This window comes from Eutrigla gurnardus (genome assembly GCF_963514095.1).
Source record: "Eutrigla gurnardus genome assembly, chromosome: 23".
NCBI classification, from domain to species: domain Eukaryota; kingdom Metazoa; phylum Chordata; class Actinopteri; order Perciformes; family Triglidae; genus Eutrigla; species Eutrigla gurnardus.
Window position 1 is genome coordinate 18878397 of NC_139934.1, and position 26764 is coordinate 18905160.

The 26764-nt window shown below is 42.7% G+C and overlaps 1 protein-coding gene across 1 annotated transcript in view; it reads left to right on the forward strand.

Annotated features, from left to right (window-relative positions):
• LOC311009491 (sodium/calcium exchanger 1-like) overlaps nt 1–16252 on the forward strand; it is a 75794-nt gene extending 59542 nt beyond the window's left edge. Inside the window, exons 11-15 of the mRNA XM_084003702.1 lie at nt 5365–5471; nt 8334–8458; nt 11017–11116; nt 11545–11817; nt 15795–16252. Coding sequence (XP_083859828.1) covers nt 5365–5471; nt 8334–8458; nt 11017–11116; nt 11545–11817; nt 15795–16174 — 985 coding nt within the window. The 3' untranslated portion in view covers nt 16175–16252. The remainder of the gene's footprint in view (nt 1–5364; nt 5472–8333; nt 8459–11016; nt 11117–11544; nt 11818–15794) is intronic.
• Nucleotides 16253–26764: the final 10512 nt, after the last annotated feature.

Below are 26764 nucleotides of genomic sequence, written 5' to 3' on the forward strand. Positions count from 1 at the left end.
ATCTGTGGATCAGAGCCTGGGGCGCCGAAAATTATGTTAATTAAGTGAATGATGGTCCATTTTGAGACAGGTAGGTACCACAGCATCGCTGCCATTGCGTCGCTGCCATTGCGTCGCTGCCATTGCGTCACTGCCAATGCGCACGTCGCTGCTGCCATTGCGTCGCTGCCATTGCAACCAGCGCGATGTCATGGCAACCCATCCAAGAGTTGTTAAAATATGTCAGTGTGGACCAACCTGCCATCCCTAGAGCAAAATGTAGCCATTAAACTGGCTGGACTCATCAAATCATCCTGAATTCTGGTCACTGCAGCTCATTTCATATCGCTGTCTCCCACTGTTTATCACACACACAATATGAAATCAATGATGTAGTAAATAAGGATAAATTAAGAACAGCATCAACCACAGAGCTGGCATTCTCAGTAGGCTATGTTATATTGGTAAACTTCACTGATCAACCTTAGCAACATTAGCCTGTAAGCAGAAGTAGCATGTAAACAGTTCAGCTAGCTAACGTTCTAACAGCATTCAGTGAATAAATGTGTCATATGGACACACATCTGTGATATCATATTTACTCCACACTATCACTGAGCACACATTTGTGACACATACTATCATTGGTTTTACTGAAGATGTGGTCAGTACTTTGGTCTTTAACACAATCATTTGACAAATCTCCATATTAGATGTCCTGGGCCCAGTATTTCAAAAGTGATCCAACTGGATTATCCTGGTCGGATTGGATTAAATCGTGATCTGATCCGAAAACTGGGTATTTCAACACAGATCCAGAGAATCCCGATCCTGAAGATCAGGATTCAGTTTTGGTAATCCAATCCTCCCTTGAATCCAGATAAAGGGCTGGATTTGGGTATTTCAAAACGTAAGGCAGAGATCTGGATCAGCTTGATACCAAAATTTCAGGATCATTTGGATCCCACCTCAGAGGTGGATTTGACTTGGATTGGCAATGTCTCAGCTCCGCTTCTCCTAGATATTGTTACTCAAGATGTTCATTACACTTAATCTAAATTGTCAGTGCATTACTTGAAACAAATTGGAGTAATTTAAGAACATTTAAGGTGTAGCAAAAGTGTTTGGCTATGTTTGTGTACAAACTGATTATTTTACTTAACCAAATCAGATGCTCAATCAAAAAAACAGAATGCATGGAGTGCTACTTGGGTGTGGAAAAAGGTGTCCCCCTGGTGCTCTTCAGTTTGGGGATCCAAGTAAAACTTTGAAGAAAAAAAATATCTGAGTGTCAGGACCACTTGGCTCGAGTAGAGCTGACATAACAAAGGGAGGCCACGCTGATTATAAAGATGGAACAATTATTTATTTAAAGTGCTAAATGCAAAACCTTATCAGTAAGGGGAAGCCAAACCAAAAGTGTAGTGCATATCAGTAGATGTAATATAAAGCAAAGTGAGGTAAAGATGAGGAGCGAAGCTGCAGCCAGCAGCGTCTTTTATCTCCAGCTCAATCAGCCCAGTCATTAGCCTGGCAGACAGCTCCCCCTAGTGGCGATAGAAGGAACACGGACACGGAATCATGACACGCCAAGCAAGACAGGTAGAGGGGCACATCCAGCACGGCAAAGCTGGGCGTGACATCACTCCCCCCTAAAAGACAGAGGCCCATATTAACGGGACTCTGTATCTACCCAACAATCCCAAATCACCAAAACACAATGAGTAAATTCTAACCAAATAATAAATTCACACTGGTCTAACTCTTGCACCACCACCCATTTCTTATGTTCCCTCTCTTGTTCGATATCTAATCTCTTTTGTTCTAACTGCATTTGCAAAAGTTCTTTTTGCTCATCAAACGTTAGTTGACTCATGTTGGACAATGGTTGGTCAGGCACCGTCAATGGCGTTGGCTCTACAGGTGTACCCCCAGACAATACCTGTTTCTCCTTTAAACGCTCCCGAATGAAATCCACTAACTGATCTTTATTAGACCTCTTTGGAACGGTCACCTTAATCTCATAATAATCTGCTATACAAAACAACTGCTCTTTTGTCAACGCTACCAATAAACTCTCTGATGGAGCAGCCAAAAAGTCATCATATCCACTCATTATACAAGCTCACAAACTATCCAATCACATGATCAATGTACACAATCCAAAAGCAGAACTAACCATCGGTCTTCCAGTACTTATCCAATAATCTAACCACATAGCCCAAACAAAACAAAAGATATAATGCAAAGTGAAATCAAATCACGCAGAAGAGCAGACCAATAAGAGCCCTCCCCCTAACCATTCACCCCCACTACTATAAACTATCTTCGCACTGAGTCCGAGGACCAGGATGATTACATCATTTCCTCACCAAACGCTGCTGAAGCCCGTACCGTCCCGACAGAAGCCAATGCGGTCGGTTCTCCACAGCGGTGCCCTGGCCCAGAAACAGTGACACAGGAAGGTAAATGATAAAAAGCCTTTATTGGTACATGGCTAATCTAATAAAAACATGCCAATGCGTTTCAGCCTAAAAGGCCTTCATCAGGGCAAGGGCAAAGTGTTTGTCAGTCAGCTCTGCTCATCATTAAATAGGTGATCAGAAACAGCTGCTCAGTGTGAGCAGGTAGGTGGTCACATGACCAGGATGGCCTGCTAATGACAGAAAAAAAAGGGTCAAAGATATTGCAGACTGCACAGTCAAAAGGAAATCTGCACCACACAGTTAAACATCATTGATTCAACTAATAATCAAAAAACATACATATTATATACATTCAGGTAATACATATTGAGCATGTTAGAAGACTGAGAAATTACTTATTTATCCCTCCAATTACCTGTCTAAGAGACAACAAGAACTATCAAAAGAAAGAATTACAAAAAGGGAGAAAAATCCAGTTCGCCATTCAAGCCTGGGTAATATATAGCTTTGTATAGATCCAAAATGACTCTCTTTGCAGAAGTTTTTTGAGCCTGTCTCCACCCCTGATTGAGTTTTCAATATGTTCTATACCGGATATCTTTAAAGAATTACAACTGCCATGATTTACTTCTTTATAATGAACAGCCATGGGATATTGGGGATTGCCAGTTCTTATTGCAAACCAAATCAGATGCTATTTTGCTTTAAATTACCACAATTATGTTTAGTGAGAGCCTTCTATATAAAGGGAGACAAATTAGGATGGAAACATTTTTATCTAATTGTGTCACTGATCAAGCTATAATACATGAAAATAATGCAACTACAATTTCAAACACTTTCCAGCACTTTATTCAAAATCCAACAATTTATCACTGCAATTGAAGCATTTCCAAGGATTTCCAGCACTCATACAGACCCTGTCCTTAATAGCTGAGTGGGCTCTGAAAGTAGAAGAAAGGGAAGGAGTATGAGTGATATCTTTGTCTTCATTGGGAATCCACAATAGTCACAGAAACTGTCCGGCTGGTACCACCATCGCTGAAATCAAACAAATGTCGCTCAGCAAAGTCCAGACTCTTCTCTGTTCTGGCGCCTCAGTGGTGGAACGAACTCCCGACTAATGTCAGGACAGCAGAGTCATTTGCCTTTTTCCGAAAAAGGCTCAAGACTCACCTGTTCAGACTTCACCTCGACTCTACATAGCATGATCCACTAACACCCCCCCCCCCCCCCCCCCAAAAAAAAAACAAAAAAAAACCCTTACCTATAGCACTCTGATCATAGCACTGTTGCTCTTGAAGTGCTAGTTTACTCAGATGAGGACCTAACACTTGTTCTATTTTTAGCTCTTACTTTATCAGCAATGATACGTTGTGGTTTCTTTGTTTCCTTCTTTTGACAAATGTACTTATTGTAAGTCGCTTTGGACAAAAGCGTCTGCTAAATGACCTAAATGTAAATGTAAATGTAATCTGAAGGCCATATGAAGTTTGGAGGTCTGTAGTGATTGACTCTGCAAGTTGGCGACCGTCATTTTACGTGGTCTACCATTTCTTGGCTGAGTTGCTGGGCACTTGCAGTGAGGTGAGGACATTTCACGACTGGACTTGTTGCACAGGTGGCATCCTATCACAGTACCACACTGGAATTCACTGAGCTCCTGAGAGCGACCCATTCTTTCACAGATGTTTGTAGAAACAGTCTGTATGCCTAGGTGCTTGCTTTTATACACCTGTGGCCATGGAAGTGATACAACACCTGATTTCAATTATTTGGATGGGTGAACGAATACTTTTGGCAATATAGTGTATCTTTGCCCTAATTGTCCAATGAGTACAGCAGTGTTAATAAAAGCCTTGCACATACAAATTTTCTCTAAACACAGCATTTTTCTTTTTTATCAAGAAACTCCTTTAACTGCTAATTTTTTTAAATATCCCCATAGCTTCTTTTTTATAATTTACTTGTTAAGGTCTGTTTGCAGTATGCAGCCACTCAAATGCACTGCATTTTAGGGCTTTCCCCTGGGTGTCTGAAACTGTGACTGTGCTGCATGTTGCATCACTGTCAGCTGGACAACAACTTAATCAGGGCCCAAGGCCAAGAAAGCTGCACAGACAGTTCTACTGAGCAATGTCTTGGACTTCAAGCCTTGATCTCTGCTGAGGCTCCTCATCATCTTCGGCAAGAAAAAACATTCTTTCATGATGTATCCAATTTGTAACCTACTAGTAAAGGCCTATCTCCCTCCCAAGCACCTTGAGAGAGTTATTCATTCTTGTATTACCTCTCTGTTAGACTGCTGTAATTCCTTGTGGGTGGAGAACAGTCGTCTGTTTGTCGTCTGTACAAAATATGGCTGCTTGTCTTCTTACTGGAATAAGAAAACGGGATCACATATCACCAGCATGATCTCCCTCCAGTTGCTTCCTGTCCATTTCAGGATTGATTTGAAGATTTTATTGTTTTTTTAAGTTTTAAACACACTGTTGCCATCTTATCAAGCGGAACTATTGCATCTCTATACAACTGTTAGAGCACAGATGTCGACCTATCAGATGCTCCTGGATGTCCACAGAACTAGTCACAAAAACAGTGGCGACTGAGCCTCTTTTCTCTGGAACAGCCTACAGATTCAAATAAAAACTGCAGAGAAACAACATAGAAACATTTAACATTTGAAGATCAATCTTAGTCTTCTGGTGTGCTGTATGTATTTCACCCCTGTTATGTGCACATTATTTTCAATGTTTTATTATGTTCTTATTGTTGTTTGCTTTGAATTTATCTGCATCTATGCTTGTTCAGCACTTTGGTCTACTGTGGTTATTTTTAAATGTGCTATACAAATAGAGTTGGACTTTGCTATGAACACTTGTATTAGGAGGGAGTGATAAAGGTTCATTAATTAATTATACACTTACTGATTCTCCTCCTCCTCTTCACTTTTGAACAGGAAGATCATCGAAGTGAAGATTATTGATGATGAGGAGTATGAGAAGAACAAGACATTCATCATCGAGCTGGGAGAGCCCATTCTGTTGGAGATCGGCCAGAAACACGGTGGGTGTGATTGTGTGTTCATGTATGTGTGTGGTTGTTTCTATATTATAGAAATGGGTAACATTGCAATGATGACTCCACTTCTTATATACAGTCTATGTGCCAAAACACACATGACCTATACTCAATCCTGTCCCTGAAGAGACCTGGTAGTTCATGTCCACACTCTCGATGTCAGCCTATTCATGACAGAGAAAATAATTGCTGTCATAAGACTCTCACATAGCAAGTGGACTGACATTCCCTCACTGACACACACACTGAGCCTCACACATACTGTACGCAATTACAGCAGGTCTACACTAATGACTTAGTGTGAACAGTGAGTGAGGAAATATGGATGAATGGAGAGACATGATAATGAAGAGAGGGTAAAAACTTAAAAATGGATGCCTGATAGATTGGATTCCCAATGTAGCAGATAGATGTTTAAACCCATGATATGAACTTGTACATTACTGATTGAACACAGTTTTAATGATGAAAACAATTCATCCTCTGGCAACAAAAATCTGACAAATTGTAAAAAAAATAATATATAACACAGTTTTAATTTGACCTCACACTCTCCCCCTCTCCACCCACTCACCGGGCCGGGAACCAACTTGACCTTGTCTTCACAAGATCCTGTGGCATCTCCGCATTATCTGTTACCCCGCTCACCGTGTCCGACCACCACTTTGTGACTTTCTCCCTCCCCATGAAGTCCACCACATCCCTCCCCTCTTCACCTCGAACTGTCACCAGCCGCCGCAACCTGAAATCCCTCTCTCCCTCCGCTCTCTCCTCAATTGTTCTTTCCTCACTACCATCCACAGAACAATTCTCCCTAATGCCTACTGAGGAAGCCTCCTCCATCCTGATGTCCTCACTCTCCTCTTCTTTGGACACTTTCTGTCCCCCCACCTCACGACCAGCGCGATCATCTCCCTCCCCTCCCTGGCTGTCCGAACCTCTGCGAACCAACAGATCAGTGTTGCGAGCGGCAACTGAGAGAAAATGGAAGAAATCGGGCCAGGACAAGCACCTTGCTCACTACCACCACCTCCTCTCTGACTTCACCTCAACCGTTTCGGCAGCTAAATCTGCCTTCTACCTGGCAAAGATCAACTCTTCCGCCTCCAACCCCAGGAAACTCTTCTCCATGTTCTCCTCCCTTCTCACCCCTCCTACCCCTCCCCCTCCTTCCTCCCTTACTGCTGATGCCTTTGCAACTTACTTTACCAAGAAAGTAAATGACATCAGCTCCTCATTCACTCCTATAACCTCCCAGAAAACATCTCCCCCAACTCTGATGGCCTTACCAGCTTTAGCCCTCTCACCTCTGAAGACGTTCACGAACTTGTTACGTCTAACTGTGCTACCACCTGCTCCCTTGACCTGATTCCCTCCTCTCTTCTCCAAGACATCTCACATGACATCTTGCCATTCTGCACCACCCTGATCAACTCCTCCCTCACCTCAGGTGTCATTGCAGCAGCTTTTAAGACGGCTACAGTGAAGCCCATCCTTAAAAAACCCACCCTAGACGCTGCTGACATCCAAAGCTACAGATCTGTATCTCTTCTTTCATTCCTCTCTAAAACCCTGGAACGTCCCGCCTACAATGTCATCCTATCTCTCACAGAACAACCTCCTTGACCCTAATCAAACAGGATTCAGGACTGCTCACTCCACTGAGACGGCCCTCCTCTTTGTGACCAAGTCCCTGCGAGACGCCAGAGCCTCATCCAACTCCTCCGTTCTCATTCTCCTCAACCTATCTGCTGCATTCGACACAGTCAACCACCAAATCCTCCTCTCCACCCTGGCATCACTGACTCTGCTCTAACCTGGTTCACATCATAACTGACAAATCGCACGTTTCAGGTCACATGGAATGGCTCTATGTCCAAACCCTGTTCTCGGGACACGGGTGTCCCTCAAGGATCAGGACCGCTTCTGTTCTCACTATACACCAGATCACTAGGCTCTGTAATCACATCGCATGGATTCTCCTACCATTGTTACACAGATGACACCTAGTTGTTCCTCTCTTTTCCCCCAACCTCTGATACTCACATTGCAACTCGCATCTCGGACTGTCTGGCAGACATCACCTCAAGCTTAACCTGAATAAAACCAAACTCCTCTTCATCCTGGGGAAAGACTGCCCTCGCATGGACCTGTCGGTCACTGTTGAGGGCATCACAGTATTGCCTTTCTCAACTGCGAGGAACCTGGGTGTAATCCTCGATGACAAACTATCCAACTATCGATGACCCACCCCCCCCTCCCAAAAAAAAAAAAAAAACCCTTACCTATTAGCACTTTGATCATAGCACTGTTGTTCTTAAGGTATGTTTGCTTAACAGCTACTACTTTACTCAGACGAGGATCTAACACTTGTTCTATATTTAGCTCTTACTTTATCGGCAATGATATGTTGTGGCTTCTTTGTTTCTTTCTTTTGCCAAATGTACTTATTGTAAGTCGCTTTGGACAAAAGCGTCTGCTAAATGACCTAAATGTAAATATAAATATAGTACATAACTTGAGTTCAGCTGCATGGTGGTGTAGTGGGTAGCAGTGGGTCGCCTCACAGCAAGACGGTCCCGGGTTTGATTCCCGGGTCGGGTTCGGGTTCCTTCTGTATGGAGTTTGCATGTTCTCCCCGTGTAAGCGTGGGTTCTCTCCGGGTTCTCCGGCTTCCTCCCACAGTTCAAAGACATGCTTTTTGTAACCAGAAGAGTCTAAGTTTAAGGCTTGGCTTCACTCTTCAGAACTAGACTTTGCTTGACTTTAAGTTGGTGATGCAACAACCCCTGCCCAGTTACCCCAACCCTACTGGCAACACTAGCAACCCATTCTGTGGTATCCTAGGTGACTCCAATGAGAACAAGCCATTGGTGGGAGCAGAAGAGGAAGAGGTGGCCAAGATGGGCTGCCCCAGTCTGGGTGAAAACACACAAGTAGAAGTCATCATAGAAGAGTCCTACGAGTTTAAGGTAAGTGTGTTCGTTGGTGTACACACACACACACACACACACACACACACACACACACACACACACACACACAGAGCTTCTGAGGGATGCCTGTTGGCATATGTAGACAGTGTTTCATTTTGTCCCTCGGAAGCTCTTCAGAAGCCATTGAGTCAATTCCATTAAATATCAATCAGCTTGGAAGTAAACCTACAACACAAATTGGATATATAATATTTTGAAGTGAGTGGCAGCTGGCCCAATCCAGAGGATCAACTATTTATTTTGTTATTGTAATAAACTCTTTGATGAGCTGCTCGTCATATTGATAGCAGACTTGCAAAAGACAACAAATAATTTATTCAAAGTCGTCTTATTACAGTACAAAAAAAGAAAAGATTTTGGGAGATAATTCATCCAACAAATCAGAAAATGTACTGTCTTCCTTAATATTGTATATTAAAGGGGCCATATTATGAAAAACAGGTTTTCTCTGGTCTCTACACCTATAAACTGGTCCTCCCTGAGCCTGCCAACTCCCAGGATGAGGAAAACAAGCAATTCCTGCATGGTTTCTGCAGCGCACCCTCTGGTAAAACAGTGCTCCTACAGGCTGTTCAGATTTAGCTCCTTTCTTTACGTAATGAAAGGAGTCATTTGCATAAGCCCGAACTCCTCTGCACGATGATAGGAGATCCGAAAGGGGGGCGTTTCGCAACACAGCGCTGAGAGCCGACAGAGCTGACGGAGAAAGCGGACAGACAGCGCCAACCAGAGAGACCCACCGAGAGCGCTGACTGAGAGCACGGACAGACCGACAGCAGGACTGACAGCCCAGGCCGACAGCAGCACGGACCTACATGGACCGACAGCACGCACGAACCCACAGCACGCACGGACCTACAGCAGCGCGTGGACCCACAGCAAGCATGGAGACTGTGGACCAACATCACGGACAGACAGCGCCCATAGCTGCACGCACGGAGAACGGCACGGAGAGCACGGGCAGACAGCGCGCGGACCCACAGCGTGCACGGAGAGTGCAGCCCAACTTACCAGTCATGGCGCTGGGTGATCCGGCTGGTGCTCCGTGAATAAATCCCTTTGCAGGTGTAGCTGGAGACAATCATCCCCGTCTCACGCGCTCTGGTGCGTCTTCTGCTGCCTCCGGTCGAGAACCCGGGGGCGTGTGTCCGACAGAGCGCCGTGCACGGCGGTCCGGGTCTGGTCTCTTGCGTTTCATTTTTACGGCTACAGTTCGTGTTAGCTTCTATGTGCGTGCTAACCACTTCACATCAGGCTGCTTCAGTAGGTGATCCGGCTGGTGCTCCGTGAATAAATCCCTGTGCAGGTGAAGCTGGAGAAAATCCTCCCTCTGTCTCACGGGCTCTGGTGCATCTTCACTGCTGCCTCCTTTCGGACGGAGCCCGGGGGCGCGTGTCCAACAGAGCACCGTGCACGGCGGTCCGGGTCTGGTCTTTTGCATTTCATTTTTACGGCTACGGTCCGTGTTAGCTTCTATGTGTGTGCTAACCACTTCACATCAGACTGCTTCAGTAAAGAGGGTCAGTACAAAGCTGGCTTTGCCTCGACACTGACCCTAGTAAAAGGATCTGTCCCCACAATACGGGCCCAGCAACTTCACCTGAGCCACATAGGCGAGCCATAGCGATACATCCACGTAAACATGCCGCATGCTGCCACGTAGCCGTCCTCCCTCGAGTAGGCAATGACAGACGGAGCTCATTACAATTTAAAGGTGCAGACACAGAAGCAGCATGTTCTCAGTAGAGCTCATTTTAGCAACTTTTAGACAGCTGAAATTCAGGACCGAAGATGGGTTTGGGGCAATGCATATCGAATACAGTGCTGTTGGACCTCTGACAGCTGTGTGGAATTGATGAAAACAGTATAATATGTGACCTTTAAGTTTGTAATTTAGCCATTGATCGTTACAGATAAACTAGAGTCGACAACTCATCTGTCATCCATGTGTTTTTCATACTCTTAATCTCCCATGTGATGTTTGTTCCTAATCTGTGATTTGTTAATTTGTCCATTTGTGTCATTTTGTGTGTGTGTGTGTGTGTGTGTGTGTGCATTTGTGTGTGCGTGCATGTGCAGAGAGCAGTAAATACACTTCTTTGGCGGGCTGAAAAGGTTATCCATCTTTGTCCCTTGTTCCTTGGTTTGTGTGTGCATGCTATGCTGTTGTTCTTCAATCTGCTACGATACAATACTGAAATGTTGTCACGGTGCTTTGTCTAGTATCCCAATAAATAAGTCCGTTATTGTCACCCACCATTCAAAATCATCTTAATTATCTTGTTGAGACAACTAATATACAGTACATTGTACAGTATAATATATATAATAATGTATAATATACAGTAATGACAAAAGGTTAAAGGTTTCCTCATTCTGTGTGGCTCAGTGAATTCACAACTAACAACTTTCTTATTCTGCCTGGTCTGTGTGCACCTGCATGTTTGCTTTTATGTGTGTGTGTGTGTGTGTGTGTGTGTGTGTGTGTGTGTGTGTGTGTGTGTGTGTGTGTGTGTGTGTGTGTGCATGTATAGAATACAGTAGATAAGTTGATCAAGAAGACAAACCTGGCCTTGGTGGTGGGAAGCAGCAGCTGGAGGGAGCAGTTTGTCAGTGCTGTTACTGTCAGCGCAGGTAACCCCCCTGTCACCCTCCCTCCCCCCATAATGTTTTACATTTCTGTTTATACATAATGCCACACATAGCCACGATAGCTGTCTACAATAGCTCTAGCGTTTATGCTAAGCTAAGACTTATCACCACCTGGATCTAGCTCTATAATGCGTGGACAGATAAGAGGTATCAATGTTGATATCAATGCTTCTATTGAAGGGTTTGGTAATTCTCTAGTTTGTACAACACTGTACAAAATCGTAAAACAGTAACGTCAGCACAGCTGCATGGCGTGAAGTGGTTCCTGATAAGCAGTCCTTAAGAAGTATAACACTAGAATGACTTGTTTAATCTGATTGATTTTTGTGCTTCTGCATCAGGATCAATTCTCATTAAAGTACCATCTCTCCTTTCTCTCCCATCTCTATGTTTGAATTCTGCACCCAAAGGAGACGACGACGAGGAGGAGAGTGGCGAGGAGCGGCTGCCGTCGTGCTTTGACTACATCATGCACTTCCTCACTGTCTTCTGGAAGGTTCTGTTCGCCTTTGTCCCTCCCACGGAGTACTGGAACGGCTGGGCCTGCTTTATTGTCTCCATATCGCTTATTGGCGTCTTGACCGCGGTCACCGGCGATCTGGCGTCACACTTTGGCTGCACAATAGGACTGAAGGACTCAGTGACGGCGGTGGTGTTTGTGGCGCTGGGAACATCAGTGCCAGGTGAGTGTTGCTGGTTCAAGTTCAATCATTTCACATTTGTGTCATGTGTTTCTTTCATTGCTGACATTACATGACATTCAAGAAAAAAAAAAAACAGTAAGTCATTAGTGAAATGAATTGCATATTTTTCCCACATTTCCGATACGACAGACAAACAAAAACATGAAAACAAGAGGACTGATCCTCACCTAAATTAACTGAACACCTAAATCTGTTCTCAATGGCATCACTACAGTAAGCTGACTAGGAATAAAACATGTAATTGTAATACTGTTGCTCCATCACCAAGTCTGATGGAGGCGCCTTGTCCCAGGGCTTTCATTCAATTCCCTTCTTCATTCCTCTCGTCAGTCATTTTATTTTGTCCTTCCGTAGGATTTACAGAAATAGCTCTTTTGCCACTTTTTAGTGCTCCTTCATAGCTTGTAGTGAGGTCTCAACCCTTAATGTTCCGATGAAGATCCTTCCCCATCCAAGGGCAGATCATCCTCATCCGAGGTGTCGGGTGGAGGAGCAGGGGGAACCTCCTGACGGGAATATTGATCCAAATGTTATTATTAACATAAATACTGACTTAACACTGTAACAAACCAGGTAATATTTAAGAACTCAACAGTAGTTTATCTTGGGAAGGGCAGCAAACCACTTCCTTTTATTTACAGCAAACGTTAGATTAAAAAGAATGGTGAAGTTAGCTAGAGACATTTCTTACTTTTCTTTGTGTAGTGTGTGAAATTTGATGTGGTGCTGGCTGTGTCAGATATTTTTGCACTGCACACGGCAAATCGTTTAAATCCATATTTTATCATTTTGGGAACACTGGCTGTGATACAGTGGCGCCGGAACAAGTTTGAAAGTGGGGGTGCAAAAAAAACCCTCACACCTGATAGCCTAACTAGATAAGATAAGAAAGCCTATAGCAGGGCTATTCAATTAGTTTTGAATGAGGGCCGGTTGATGGGAATGATCCAAAATGAGGGGCCGGAAAAATATGGCTCGAAAATGATAAGCATCACATTAATAGCTACAGATACTGTAAAACACTACAACATATGAGTGCATATATTGTCTTATTTTATCAAGTAAAATATAAGTTATAGGTTTACTCAACAGCTTAATAGTTCATAGAAATTCAGGTAGAAATAGGTTAACTCATCAACAGAATTCCACAGCTTATCAAAAACAATCCTTATTTGATGTTGTTTTGAAGGAGCGCTGCCTCTGCATATATTTCTAGTAAACACTCGACCTGCATCAGCGCATGTGAGCACGAGCGGATCTGTGCGAGCAGGCAGCGCGAGCGCAGCATATTTTGGATGGAGACACAGAGCCGCATTTTATTATACATTATTATAAAGTCCGGTACCGGTTCGCTTCCGCTCACACCACGACTCTGACGAGTGCAACAGCTTATCAAAATACAGTGTCAACTTTTCAAAGTAGAAAGTGACATTATGGTGGTTCAACAAGGCGGAACGGCATCAGAACATCAAGCGCGTAAAGTACACAAAGAACGCGCGCGGTGGGGATTGCTGTGGCCGCGCGTCTTGCGGAGCAAGTCTACACTGTGCTGCGCGGAGATGAGAAAGGGCAGTTCAGATCGGCCATGATATGGCCAGCATTGTTTAATGTTTTCTCCACTAAAAGGGCCAGTAAATATTCCTTTGCGGGCCAGATTCCTGTAAAAAGTGGCACCAGTGCTTCTGGCGCGCCTTCGTTGACAGCAGCAGAACTGGTAGCACCGCCACCTTCCATCCTTCAAACCCCGGCTGGTCTACATGGGCGGGTGCACCACGTATTAGATAGATTACCGGTTGCCAGGTTCGCCCACATGCAACAGGAAACATCAAATCGAAAATATATATTTTTTTATTTTTATTCACCAATTAACCTAGACAGCAATGACTTGTCGAGTCATTTCATGCAAGTCTAAGTCAAGTCTCAAGTCATGGATAGCAAGTCCAAGTCAAGTCAAGTCTTTTCTCACTGTTGATCAAGCAAGTCACAAGTCCTCAATCTGGCGACTTAAGTCTGACTCGAGTCAAGTCACTAGACTCGAGTCCTCCATCTCTGGTTCCCGTAAGCGCTGGAGTTGCGCTGAAAGGTGTTTGAGTCGAGACACCATCGTTGTCCGGGACTCTTCCAGGCAGGACAGGTGGACTTCTTGGGCCTGGAGGAGTTCCAAAAACTGCCTGACCCCTGCTGAGTCCATACTGGCCAGTTCGTTCTGTCAAGCTTGGTCAAGGAGGGAGGACTCAGAGGCAAAGGCAGTTCAAACAGGCTTTTATTCCAAATTAAAAAAGGCCAAAACATAAATCCCTCCGCCGGGAGGAAAAACGAGCCTACAACATAAAACTACAAAAATACCCACTTGGCTTAGCTGTGGACTGTGGCTGGAGGATCTTGACTTGACAAGAGACGAAAGACGAACTGGCAAAAGACAAGGGGAGACGCAGACTTAAATACACAGAGGGATAATGAGCAACAGGTGAAAACAATCAGGCATCAGGGATGACATCAGACCAGGAAACACATGAGGAAGGGCAAGTGACCTGAAACGAGAGGGGAGTTACTTTCAAAATAAAACAGGAAATGACGAGACAATAACCAAGATGAGACAAACCTCACCGGCCTGACATTATTATGTTTTTTTTTTTTTTAAGGTTTCTCCAAATACCAAAATGAAAAGAAAGTTGTTGTGATGGCCGTTGCCTCTGGCAGCTTCCATACTAGCTGATGTTTTTGTTCCCACAAATCATTGCATAATTAAAAATAGGTAAAGGATAGGGTAAAAGACCTGTGATTCAAAATATTTCAAAATGTTACATTGGTCCTTATTTTTTACACACTTTTCTTGTGTACTTCAAGTGCCTGTCCAGTACCAGTACCTTGATGTTTCTACACCTCTTTGCTTTTCTTTTGTAATTCTCTTCATATAATTACGTGTGCCACATTCTGTATGTGGCTTTGAGAGTAATATTATATTATTTGTGCAAGTCTTCATACTCGATGTTACCTCAAGGTTGCTTCCTCAGTCGTTTGTGAGAAATGCATTACAAAGTAATTTCCATATTGTTACATTTGATTGTTTTGCCTTGATGTCACGATGATGGTTTACACTAGCTTATGTTTTTGTATTGCATAACTCTGTTTGTTGTTTGTAAAATGCTAAACAGTTTTAAAAACTACAATCAATAACAAAAACAAAAATAAGAATCATACAAATGTACAATGGCGTATCAGGGCCACTGTAAGGACAAAAACGACAAGAGAGGGGGGCAATAGTCAGAGAAAAAATTTGCTACTTTAAAACCCATGAATGTCGCATTTATTTTGTAATAAATACATTACAATGTGTGACAACGCCTTGTTAAGGTCCTTATGGTGATGGCTGTTGATGCTTATTGTGGTTAGTTTTATATGAGGCCAAATTGTCATTTTATGGGTGTTTATTGATCGGGCAGTTGAAGTAGATGCTAGCAGTAGCATTCACTTGTAATCATAGCAACGGCAAACATCTGTGGGTCCAAGCAACTTGTTTATATCAGCTATGTACACATGAATATATGCCAAAAGAAAACGGAGGCAAGAGAGGGGGGCAAGATTCTTTACTATACAAAAAAAAGTCACAAATTTGCTACTTTAAAACTAGCAAATCTGGTCAAACACATTGCTTGACCGGATGTTTGCCATTGCTATGACAACAAATGTAAGCTACCGCTAGCTTAACCCAACTTCCCAATAAGACAAGATGACAATTTGGCCCATATAAAATTAACCAACAATAACCATCAACAGCCATCCCCCTAAGGACCTTAACGAGGCGTTGTCACATGCTGTGATGTATTAATTTGTTTTTTCTACAGTGGCCCTAATACGCCGTCGTACAAATTAGCCCAAAAACAACAACACTTTTTAAATATCATATCAACTATGATGAAGCCCTAAATTAAAAAAATAATGTCTTTCTCATCCAGACACTTTTGCCAGCAAGGTTGCTGCCATCCAGGACCAGTATGCTGACGCCTCCATCGGCAACGTCACTGGTTCCAATGCCGTCAATGTCTTCCTTGGCATTGGTGTGGCATGGACCATCGCTGCTATCGCCTGGCGCTCCAAGGGCAAGGTGTTCAAGGTGGACCCTGGAAATCTGGCCTTCTCCGTCACTCTCTACACCATCATGGCCCTGTTGTGTGTGATCATACTGCTGTACCGGCGGCGGGCAACGGTGGCCGGCGGGGAGCTGGGCGGGCCACGGACTTGCAAGATACTCACATCGCTGCTGTTCGTCTCAATGTGGCTGATTTACATCCTGCTGGCTTCACTGGATGCCTATTGCCATTTACCAGGGTTTTAAATGGAGTGGGGAGGGAGAGAGACCCACTACCAATATGAAGAGAGAGAGGGGGGGGGGGGATGGAGCATTCTTCAAACAGGAGAGATTAATTGTAGAGGTGAATCCATATGGGCCCATGCTAATAGTTTTTCTTTCTATCTATTTCTTCTTTTTTTAAAGTTAACTTTTGTTTTTCTTATTCCTTCATTTATTTCCTGTGTACACCATTCTATTAACTCTGAAATCCCAGCCAAACATTTTTTTTACATTAAGAACCATCATTTATCCTGTGATGAAAAAAATCTACAATACATAAACCCTCTAAATTAATATTATTTAAGAAAAAAAAAGAATGAAAAAAGTGAAATGCAGGGTTTAAAGAGCGCTTTTATGTTGTTACCTCAATCATCGTCATGATCATCATCATCATCATCAGGGGACAACACAGACAAACCAACAGGAGAGGAGAAAAGACAGACAGCAAGGAGAGAGGAGCAGGAACACTTCAGGGAAGGGTGACAGTGGGAGACGAAGAGAGAAGGCTGGAGGCAGCGCAGCTAGAGAAAAGTCTGGACACACAAGAGTAAACAGCCCCCCCCCCCCCCTCGCTGCTTCTGTATTTGCTTTTTCTTGTCATCACGGAAATGGTGGATCCTCTCGTTATACCCACTCACCTCTCTCAAATACTACCAGTGACTTTTTACTTTAACGTCTCTTCCTCGATCTGTACACACAACCACACGCACACACTCACACTCACACACTGTACACTCGCTTTCCTACATACACTCCTCCGGCTCCCTCTTGCCTTACTCTTAGCTCCCCTGTAGGAATTGTCTTAAAGTTGTGACAATGAAACTTAATAGTCACCAACAATCAACCCTCTTTTTAAATGAGTCCCTCTCCTTTTACGCCAATCAACAGCCCTAAATTATTCCACGAAACCCTTTTCCCCGCTAAACTTTTTAATGGCGTCATGTGTTAATGTTGTTACCGTGCAATTGTAAAACTAAAAGAAGACATGACTATAGTATGGAGATAAACAAGAAGGGAAGATGGGGTGTAATGAGTAGTATCAAGATGGTGGGTAAGAATCTGGAGGAAACCTGAAAAGTGGGATGGCGAAGCAAAAGAAACATCTGGAGAATCAACAAAAGGGCGGTCCAGCTCGTAATGACTGTCTTTTTTGCATTGAAGAAGCATTGTGCACTACACTCTGTTGCATTAAATGGCGACCCATCTGAGACCCGTCAACACAAAGGTGGGACCAATCAGAGTGAAGGATTTCACTGCTTGTGACAGCGACTGTTGATGACCATACCCAGTGTTTCTACTTGTACATGAAGATATAAGAAATGTGTGTGAGAAAACACTTGATATTTCATGTATGTGAAGTTCCCCTCTTTGTAAGGAGGAGAAGATCCATGTGATTATTTTCCTCTGAAACAGCTCAACACATCTAAAGGAAATACATCATGGGGGAAGAAGACAGTAAGATGGTGAACACTAGGCAGAGACAGAAAGTGGAATGCTCTGAGGGAAATGTACAGCAGCTCTGAGATATCACATCAGCGTTCTGTAGCAGTTGTATCGTTGGCACGGTCAAAAATCACAAGTACACTGTTATCCAAAGATCTAAAGAAGAACACTGTCACATTCTCATTTCCAGTGTGCAGTTGTACCTTAAAGGGAATGTAAAAGTCCCACAAGCTGCCAGTTATCTAGATATTTTGTTGAAATTGTAAATTTAAATCCATGAAGGTGGTCACACTATAGATAAATGTGTTTTTGGCTATGAGCCTGTAGGAAAAGCTGAGCTCATCAATTGGTTTTTGTGAAAAGGTTCAGGTATGGTACGTGAAAGTAAGATATCAGAATAGCTTAAGAATATTATGCCACATATATGAAATCAACCTTTTTGTTATTGTTTGTGTTAAATCCGGATTCAGATTCTATGGATGCCCCTGCTTTGCCCAGTTCAATTTAAGTTAGTCCTGAGACAAAATGACGTTTAGCTTTTTCTTATACCCCTGTTCACTAAAGGCGGGTCCACACCGGACCGAAAATCGGCATCTTTGAGAGAGTCGGCGTCCGTGACATGAGTCTCCTTGGTGTGTTCATTTCAGCCGATTCAAATGTGTAATCCGCCATTCGAGTCGGCCATATTAAGTAGCCCGACTTCATTTACAGACGCGAGTCGGGCAGTCGGTGCGGTGTGGACCCGCCTTAAGAGAACACAACAGCTGCCGACATCTGACTTCAACTCCAAAAAGTGGTGATTTGAAGCAAAGGACCATTGATCTGCTGGGGTGAAGATGTGACATTTGAAATACCATGCTCTTCCCTTCACTTTCTGACAGATATTAAGCAAAGGAGGAAGCGTGAGATTCCAAATTATGAAATGTAGAGAATCTGTGAAAGCAGTGAAAATGACTGCTTTTGCTCCGCTACTCCGTCATCTGATTACAATGCCAAGCTCCTCCAAGATACATTGATAGAAGGAGTTTGGCCGTCTGCCATAATGCTTTTGCTCTATTTCAAAAAATATTTATTGGCCGCTAATATTTAACAGGGGCTGCATGGACTGCAGTCAGGATGTTAGGACGAGGACCAAGAAAGTCTGTCAAACCTCAAAAAGAAACACATTTTATTTGTTCAGTTAGCTGTTCAATCATATAACCAGGCACATGTCTTTCCCTCCAAAATGAATGTTGAAAGTAGACAATGTCAGCATGGAAGAGCACTGTGATATTCAGTATGTGTAATGCAAACCCACAGCATATTTTGCATGCAGCAAGTCAATGCAAAGACGCAAATGGCAAATATGTAATATATTCGCACGAGTTGAAATAGTTCAAATCAATCGAGAATTCCGTGAGAATTGACATTGTTGAATCAGAAATTGAGGAAACAAATCTTGCATGTGTCTTTGGTCACCCAGAGCTCTATGTACTTTATAGACATTATATTATATATTATATTATTATAATATAATATAATAATATTATAAGTACAGAGACGAGACCAAACTATTTGTAAAAATGGTACAAACAACTGCTGCATTTATATATATATATATATATAAGCTGCCTAAGCAATGCAAGGTGAGATTTCGCTTCACGATTGTTGTGAACACAGCATCGGTCTTCCCTTACAAATTCTCTGGAAAAATTCAAAAGATATCACCCCAGTGTCCTCAATGATATACTGTTCTGCCCTGGATGCTAAATCTGTCTGACTAACCAACCAGATCCTGTCGTTGTCTCGGCTTCTTTTGTCATTGCTGTAGTGCTCAGTACATATTAAAACTCCCCATGACGAAGGTCATCAGCCAATCGGCAATTTTGACATGAGTAGCATGTTGGTATGACTCCTGGCCCTCTGAGAAGCCAGGACGTCTGCTGGGCCATACTCACTTTCTCAATGACTTAAGCTTTCATAACAGTTTACAGTGGAAGAATAAGTGGGCATGTTAATAGTGCTGCTAACGCCGCAGGAACACAGGAATACTGGGACAGATTTAGAAATGTAGGCTTTTTAAAGGTTCATAAGCCTTGCTGGAGGATGACTGAGTGTGTGTGTGCGTACGCGCGCGCTCATGCTTTTTAAGTGAGTGAAGAAATGCAACCATATTTTTAGTCCCTTGCCTGTTGCTTAGCGACCATCTATCTGGCCCTTGTCTTCTTGACTGTTACTGGTGTGTGTGTGTGTGTGTGTGTGTGTCTGTGCATTGTCCTCTTTTGATTTTTCTCATTTTCTCTGCCTCCCCGTCTTCTAATCATTGATTTGTTTCTCTCTATGTGGGAGCACATTTCAACATATATTGTTTTTCATTTCTTTTCAAAATGTGTGTTTCTTTTTCCTCGTATCCATTCTCTGTTAATCTACATGCTTAAATGTATGCGTTTGTGTGAGTGTGTGTGTTTGTTTCAGCTGATGTCCTGGCTGAGTCCCATTGGCTAGATTCATGAATTACAGCGCCAGCCTGTGTAAGCCAGCCAATATGGGAATCAATCAAGCAATCCACACACACACACACACACACACATGCACACACATCCTGTTGGCTGTACTTTCTTTGGCATTTTTTAATCTCTACGGTCTATTAAAAACGACAAATTCTTCCTAGTAATGTAACCATGAGGCATGGGACGCTATGACAATTTAATGTCATGATTATCTTGGCCAAAATAAAAAAAATTATGCTTAAAACTTAAAAAATGGCAGCAAAGCATATACTGGAATCACTTTATATTTTGATAAGTAACAAAAACTTCTATTGTATCACAGACAAGAAGTTTTTAGTGGACACTATTTTTTGGTGAAAATAAATGATAAGGTCGCCCTGCATAAATAAAGGATAAATCTATTTTTCAATTATCATAGCCTTTTCACGTCACTCCTGATAATAGAAATTTAGCACAATCAACTTGTTGTGAGTTCATCCAAGTCAGAATTAATTTATAAACATCTTATAAATTTATAAACAGTTATAATAGAGGACCACTAATGATAACAGCAGCAGTAGACTTAATATGACATTAATAATAATAATAAAGCAGTAATAGTAGCATTAATAGAAATATGAAATTGAAATGCATTTATTACACTATGTGTGTAAGTGCATGGTTGCTTGGTTGATTTGCTGTGTGTGTGTGTGTGTGTGTGTGCGTGCGCGCGCGCTTATGTGTGTTAGGGTTGTTTACAGACAGCACTATTAATAGCTGAGATATAAAGATTAGTCAAAGTTTGTTTTCTGGTGATGGAGGCCTACTTAATTGTTAATGTTATGTCATATTTACATTCTCAATACCCCGAACATATCCTGTTGACACCTAGATCCATCCTCAGCATTGATTTATATCATTTTTGGAGTCACATACGTTGTCAAATTTAAATATATCAAGTCAGAGAAGTTCAGAGAAAAAAAAACAAAGACATGTTTTTGAATGCAAAAAGAATACTGAAGAAGCTTGTGAAGAATCAATATTTCAACACATTATTTGTACATTTCAGATTTGTAAACATCCTGTTTGTGTGTATGTGTGAGAGAGGGACTTCTTGGGTTAATCCGCCATTATTTATCAGTGTTTCTTTTTTTCCTTTCTCTATTAATAGCCAGTCAATTACTCTGTACCTTCTTAATATTTATATTTAATTTAACACTTCATATTCTTAATTTTATTAATATAACATGCAGCCCTATTTATGAGGTCACAAAGTGCTTTTGATACAATTATCAATCAATATTATATAATGTTACCTTTTATTATTGTTATACCATTGTACAATGTCCACTTGGTCTCTATAGTTTGTTTTTTTGGTGATTTGTTTTCTAAAACAAAAAAGCCCTCAGAGAGTAGAAGAGCAAATTAGCATAGTAAAAATGAGTGTGATTTTATGCCCTTTTTATTGTGTGTGTGTGTGTGTGTGTGGATTTCTTCATATCATTCCACCCTCGAGTGTGTCTATGCATGAATTAAACTCATTCTGAATACAGTATTGATGTTGGAAATGTTGTAGTTAAGAGTAAAGTACTTTTAAACACTGACAATGAAATGACATGAACAATGATGTAGATGTTTACAAAGACCAAACTTTTCTTTTTCTCAAAGATGAAATAAAACTTGACCGTGAAATGCTCAGAAGTGTGTCTGTATCTTTTCTACGGATCGAGGAGTCTCAAAAACATTTTAGGATTTTTTCAGAATGAAGATGGTAACTTCACGAAATGCTTAGCAATGAACAGATACGTGCAGTGTGTAATCATATTTGGATTGAAGAAAATTAGGCAGATATCCTGCTTTATATTTGCATTTGCATGCATCACTAAAAGTGTTTGTGGATGGTTGGTCTTCTGCATCATTAAGCTGAGCTTATTTTTTAGTCTTGTTTTCATTTTTTCATTTATTGTTCTGCTTAATTTTTCACGGGGGGGGGGGGGGGGGGGGGATTAGAGACAGACAGGTAACCGGTCTATCACAGGGCTGACATGTAGAGACAGACAGAAAACCAGTCCATCACAGGGCTGACATATAGAGACAGACAGGTAACCAGTCTATCTGACATTTAGAGACAGACAGGTAACAAGTCTATCACAGGGCTGACATGTAGAGACACAGGTAACCAGTCTATCTGACATGTAGAGACAGACAGGTCTTTGGACTGTGGGAGGAAGCCGGAAAACCCGGAGAGAACCCACGCTAACATGGGGAGAACATGCAAACTCCACACAGGAACCGGGAATCAAACTCGGGACCCTCTCGCTGTGAGGCCACAGTGCTACACACTACATCACCGTGCAGCCCCAAAATGCATACAGTTACAGTTTTTCTTGATTGATTTGATGTAGCAGTCAACTCAAACTCCACATTTTCAAAACAGTTAACACACAGGCCGAAACAGTGGCACTCATGGTCGAAATGACACATTTGTTTGCAAAAGGCTCTAACCATACCAAATATTTAAAATATGCAACAAAAGCAAATTTTGCCTTCAAACAACACAACTTGCAAACAAGTGTGAGCTCTTCCAATCACCCATTACACAGTGGACAACAAAATACAAAATACAGCACTCAGTGTGAATCAGTGCACCATTGCTTGTAATTGTAGCCTATTACTGTACGTAACTTTCATGCCAGTGCCATTTGTTGTCAAATTTGCCTTCTTGCAAAGAATTGGATCCAGAATCAGAAATGCTTTGATGCAAATTTTATTGATTCTTTTTTCAAACTGTGGCTGAAAACTGAAATACTGTAAATATTACACAAAATACATGTAAACCAAAATAAAATTAGTATATATTTTAAAAATAAAATCTATTACAGTAAAGTATAAAAATCTATTTATACACTATTGATTCTCAGTCTCTTCTGTGTTGACGATGGGGCCACATGGCCTCATCCACATCACATTCAATATCCTCTCTTGCAATGCACTGAGGGAAAAATCTCCTTGCATGCCTTATCCAACCTTGACATTCCTCTGCACCTATTTCTTGGGCAGCAGCTGTCATTGCATTCAGCAAGGGCATCTGCTCATAAGGACGGTGATCATAAACCTTCCACCTCCAAGTACTGAAGAACTCCTCTATGGGATTCAAAAATGGGGAATATGCCGGAAGGAACTGCATCATCATTCGAGGGTGTACTGCAAACCACTCATTGACAAGGCGAGAGTGATGAAACGCCACATTTCCCAGATAATGACGAAGAGTGGCATGCCAGGCCTCAACAGCCCTCTCTCCTCAGGTGGGATCTGTCGTGGTAATTCTTTTAACCACCCTCTGGTAACACAGCTCCGTCGGATAAGAAAATAAAGTCACTTCGTAAACAACAATTGTCTTTGTCTTTTATTTGAAGCTTCAAAGGCACAGGTCATACAGAATGTAGCACAGTCTGCAGGAGTGTACAAAAGATGGAGAATGTGTGGAGATGTTTTATAACCGTCCCTACACGAATGGGTGCACCCCAGTTCTGCTGTCAAGGTCAGGTGACCCATTTCCTCATCTTCGTGCAGGCAGGTGTTGGTTGGTTGTTTCTTACTGTGTAACAGATCGTGCACTAAACAATTTTGCTCGCTTCTCCTTTATCGTCTTCAAGCGTGCACAGAGGAAATAGCAGGCCGTTGTGGTCATGAGCGACTCTCGAGTATCAGTTCGCACCTGCATGTTTGCAAAGGAGTAACATAAAGTTCACATAAGCGAAGTGGTGTACTTGAAATGTCACATAAAGTTCACATAAGCAAGTGGTGTACAGATCAGCCTGTCATGAAGTGCATTCAGGAATGTTATGAGGCGCTCAGTGTTGTATGGGCCAATAGTGGGGATATGGCATAGGACACCATCATTGGAGATGGCAGCACACATGGTTATGTTGGCGCCCCTCTGTCCTGGAACTGTGATAGTTGCCCTGTTCCCAATGAGGTTCCTTCCACGTCTCCTCACTTTACAGAGATTGAAGCTGGCTTCATCAACATAAATGAAGACGTGATGTGCCCCCTCAGCTTCAAGCTCAATTATTCTCTAAGTAAAAAAAGGCAAAATGACAATGAAAAGTGACTCCAGTTGACTTTAACTGCATGATATGACAAGGCATTACAGTATGTGACAAAGTGGGTGAGAACTCCCTTTACTCACCATTTGTCCCTTATTTGTTCATTAAATACATTACAGGTTTAATTTCATATTACATTATATTAGGTTTTCCAAGTGTTCTTTAATTTACCCTTGCTATTAGTATCAATGTTGCACTTACTATCCCGTGTTTGTTTGTGTTAACATTGTTACAGGCTACATCAAAGCACTTCAGTTAATTAAAGCACACAGCCATTTGGAGTTTCAGTTCTTTTTATTATGTTGCAGGTTTCAACAGTTTTGAATTGTTTTTCCTTTGTTCATACTTACAATTGTTTGTTCCTTTGTTCAAATCAGCCATGCAGGAAAGCAGCCTGCTTTTATGGACTTGGCCAAACCAAGTGGAGGGTTTTTCGTATGAAAGAATGTTTCTTTTGTTTGTTTCTAGCATGTCGGATCTAAGGGATGATTAGAACTGACCGTTAAAACAGCCATTTAGGTATTTGAATGCGTCTGTTAGTTCCAGGGAGGAAAGTGAATTTCTTTCGATTGAGGTTACTGTTTGTTCAACCTTATCGTATTTTGGTTCAGACTGATCGGGCTAGGATGGATTGAGGACCCAATATAAGGCAGAGGAATTTGGGCTCCGCGAGAGAGGGGGGAGGCCGTGCTGCCAGAGACACGTGCCTTTTGTTAATTTTCTATTTTTTATTTGCTATAGTTTTTTTTCTGAGTTATTTTCCTTATAGTTTAGTTCTGAATGTTGAGTTACACGTGTAATGGAGGGCACTGTAAATAAAGTTACACCTCTGGGAACTCTAAATGTCTGCTGAGTCTGCCTACCTATCACCTTCCTTGGACATTCGAGCCAGACTATTCTACAAATGGTGGCAGTGGTGGCTTCAGGCCAGTAGGAGGCGGCGATGCAGAAATCTAGTAGGCTAAAAAAGCAGCAAGTGCCGATGGACGATCAAAGTGAGGAGGCTCCAGATGATCTGAACCAGCAGGGGGCAGTTGGTGGACAACCTAGTGATCCACACAACTTGACTGAACTTTTCAACATGTTTACGGGGCCTGATGCGGCTGCATACAGATAGGGAAGCAAAATGGGAGCAGGACAGGCAACGTCAGGAAGATCGCTGGAAAAGGATCCAACACCAAATCATCCTAATCCAGCAGGAGCTGCAATCAGAACACCGGGAGCATCAGCAGTTGATGGAAGGTGCAGCAGCTGACCCCGGAACACTCCAGAGATCTACTGCGGAGCGGCTGGCTCCTCAACCTGTTCCGCCGGGACTAGACCCCCTGGAGGCTTCTGTTGCTGCACAGTCTTCCAGTCTGGCGAGGGTCCCTGGGTGGAAAGGCCCAAAAATGCAGCCCTATCATGAAGATGATGACATTGAACACTACCTAACGACTTTTGAGTGAATTTCTAGTGCGTGCCAGTGGCCACAGGAGGAGTGGGCACTACATCAATGGTAAGGCACAAGCTGCTTATGTAGCTATGGATATTGATGAGACAATGGACTATGCGAAGGTGAAGAGTGCTGTTCTAGAAAAATTTGAGATAAATGCAGAGACTTACCGGATGAGGTTCCGGTTCACTACGGTGCAGGAAGACGAGACCCCCAAAGAGTTGCAGACACGCCTGAGAGACCTCTATGACAAATGGATGGTCCCAAGAGAAAAAACGAAAGAGCAAATAGGAGATGCTATCGTTATGGAACAGTTCCTAAGAGTCCTCAACCCTGACCTTCGCACCTGGGTGAAAGAGCGCGACCCAACCACATCAAAGCAAGCTGCAGAGATGGCGGAAGCTTTCCTTGCCGCCCGACGCCCACTAGTGAACTACCACACTCCCCGAACCAGTTCAGCTCCTCCATCATTGGGTAAGACTGTGGGTGGGAATGGTCACAGATTCAAGAACGTAAAGCTAGGTCCCCTGAGCACAACTAGTAACCGGGTTAGGGAATTTAAGCACAGGGGTCCCTTAGTATGTCACTCCTGTGGTCAGACAGGTCACTTTAAGGCAGAATGTCCAGGTCAGCAAATGGGTAAAACCTACATGAGCTTGTCACCACCGCCTGGAGATGGTCAGCAAGAGGAGGTTGAGCTGTTAGCACCCCCTAGTGATTGTGAGCACACCACGTGTGTTTTTAGAGGAAAAACCTTGTGTTGCCCTCTTAGATTCAGGGAGTGGCCGTACCCTGGTCAGGCAGGATTGTCTCCCTCGGGATGTCACCTTTATTGGTAAAGTGAAAATTTGGTGTGTTCACGGTGACAATGTAGACTACCCCCTAGCCAATGTCACATTTCAGGTTGATAGCCAGCAGTATTTACTGTCTGTGGGAGTAATGAGTGAACTTTCTTATCAAGTGGTGTTAGGTACAGATCTGCCAATCTTTCGTGAGTTGATAGCCAGGAGTGTGGGGGAGGGTCCTAGTGTTTCAGGTGAGAGTTTGATGGCAGTCTACAGGTCCAAACACACTGAGCACCACGCAGAGCTAGGTTTAAGATGGAGCGAGTTACCTTTTG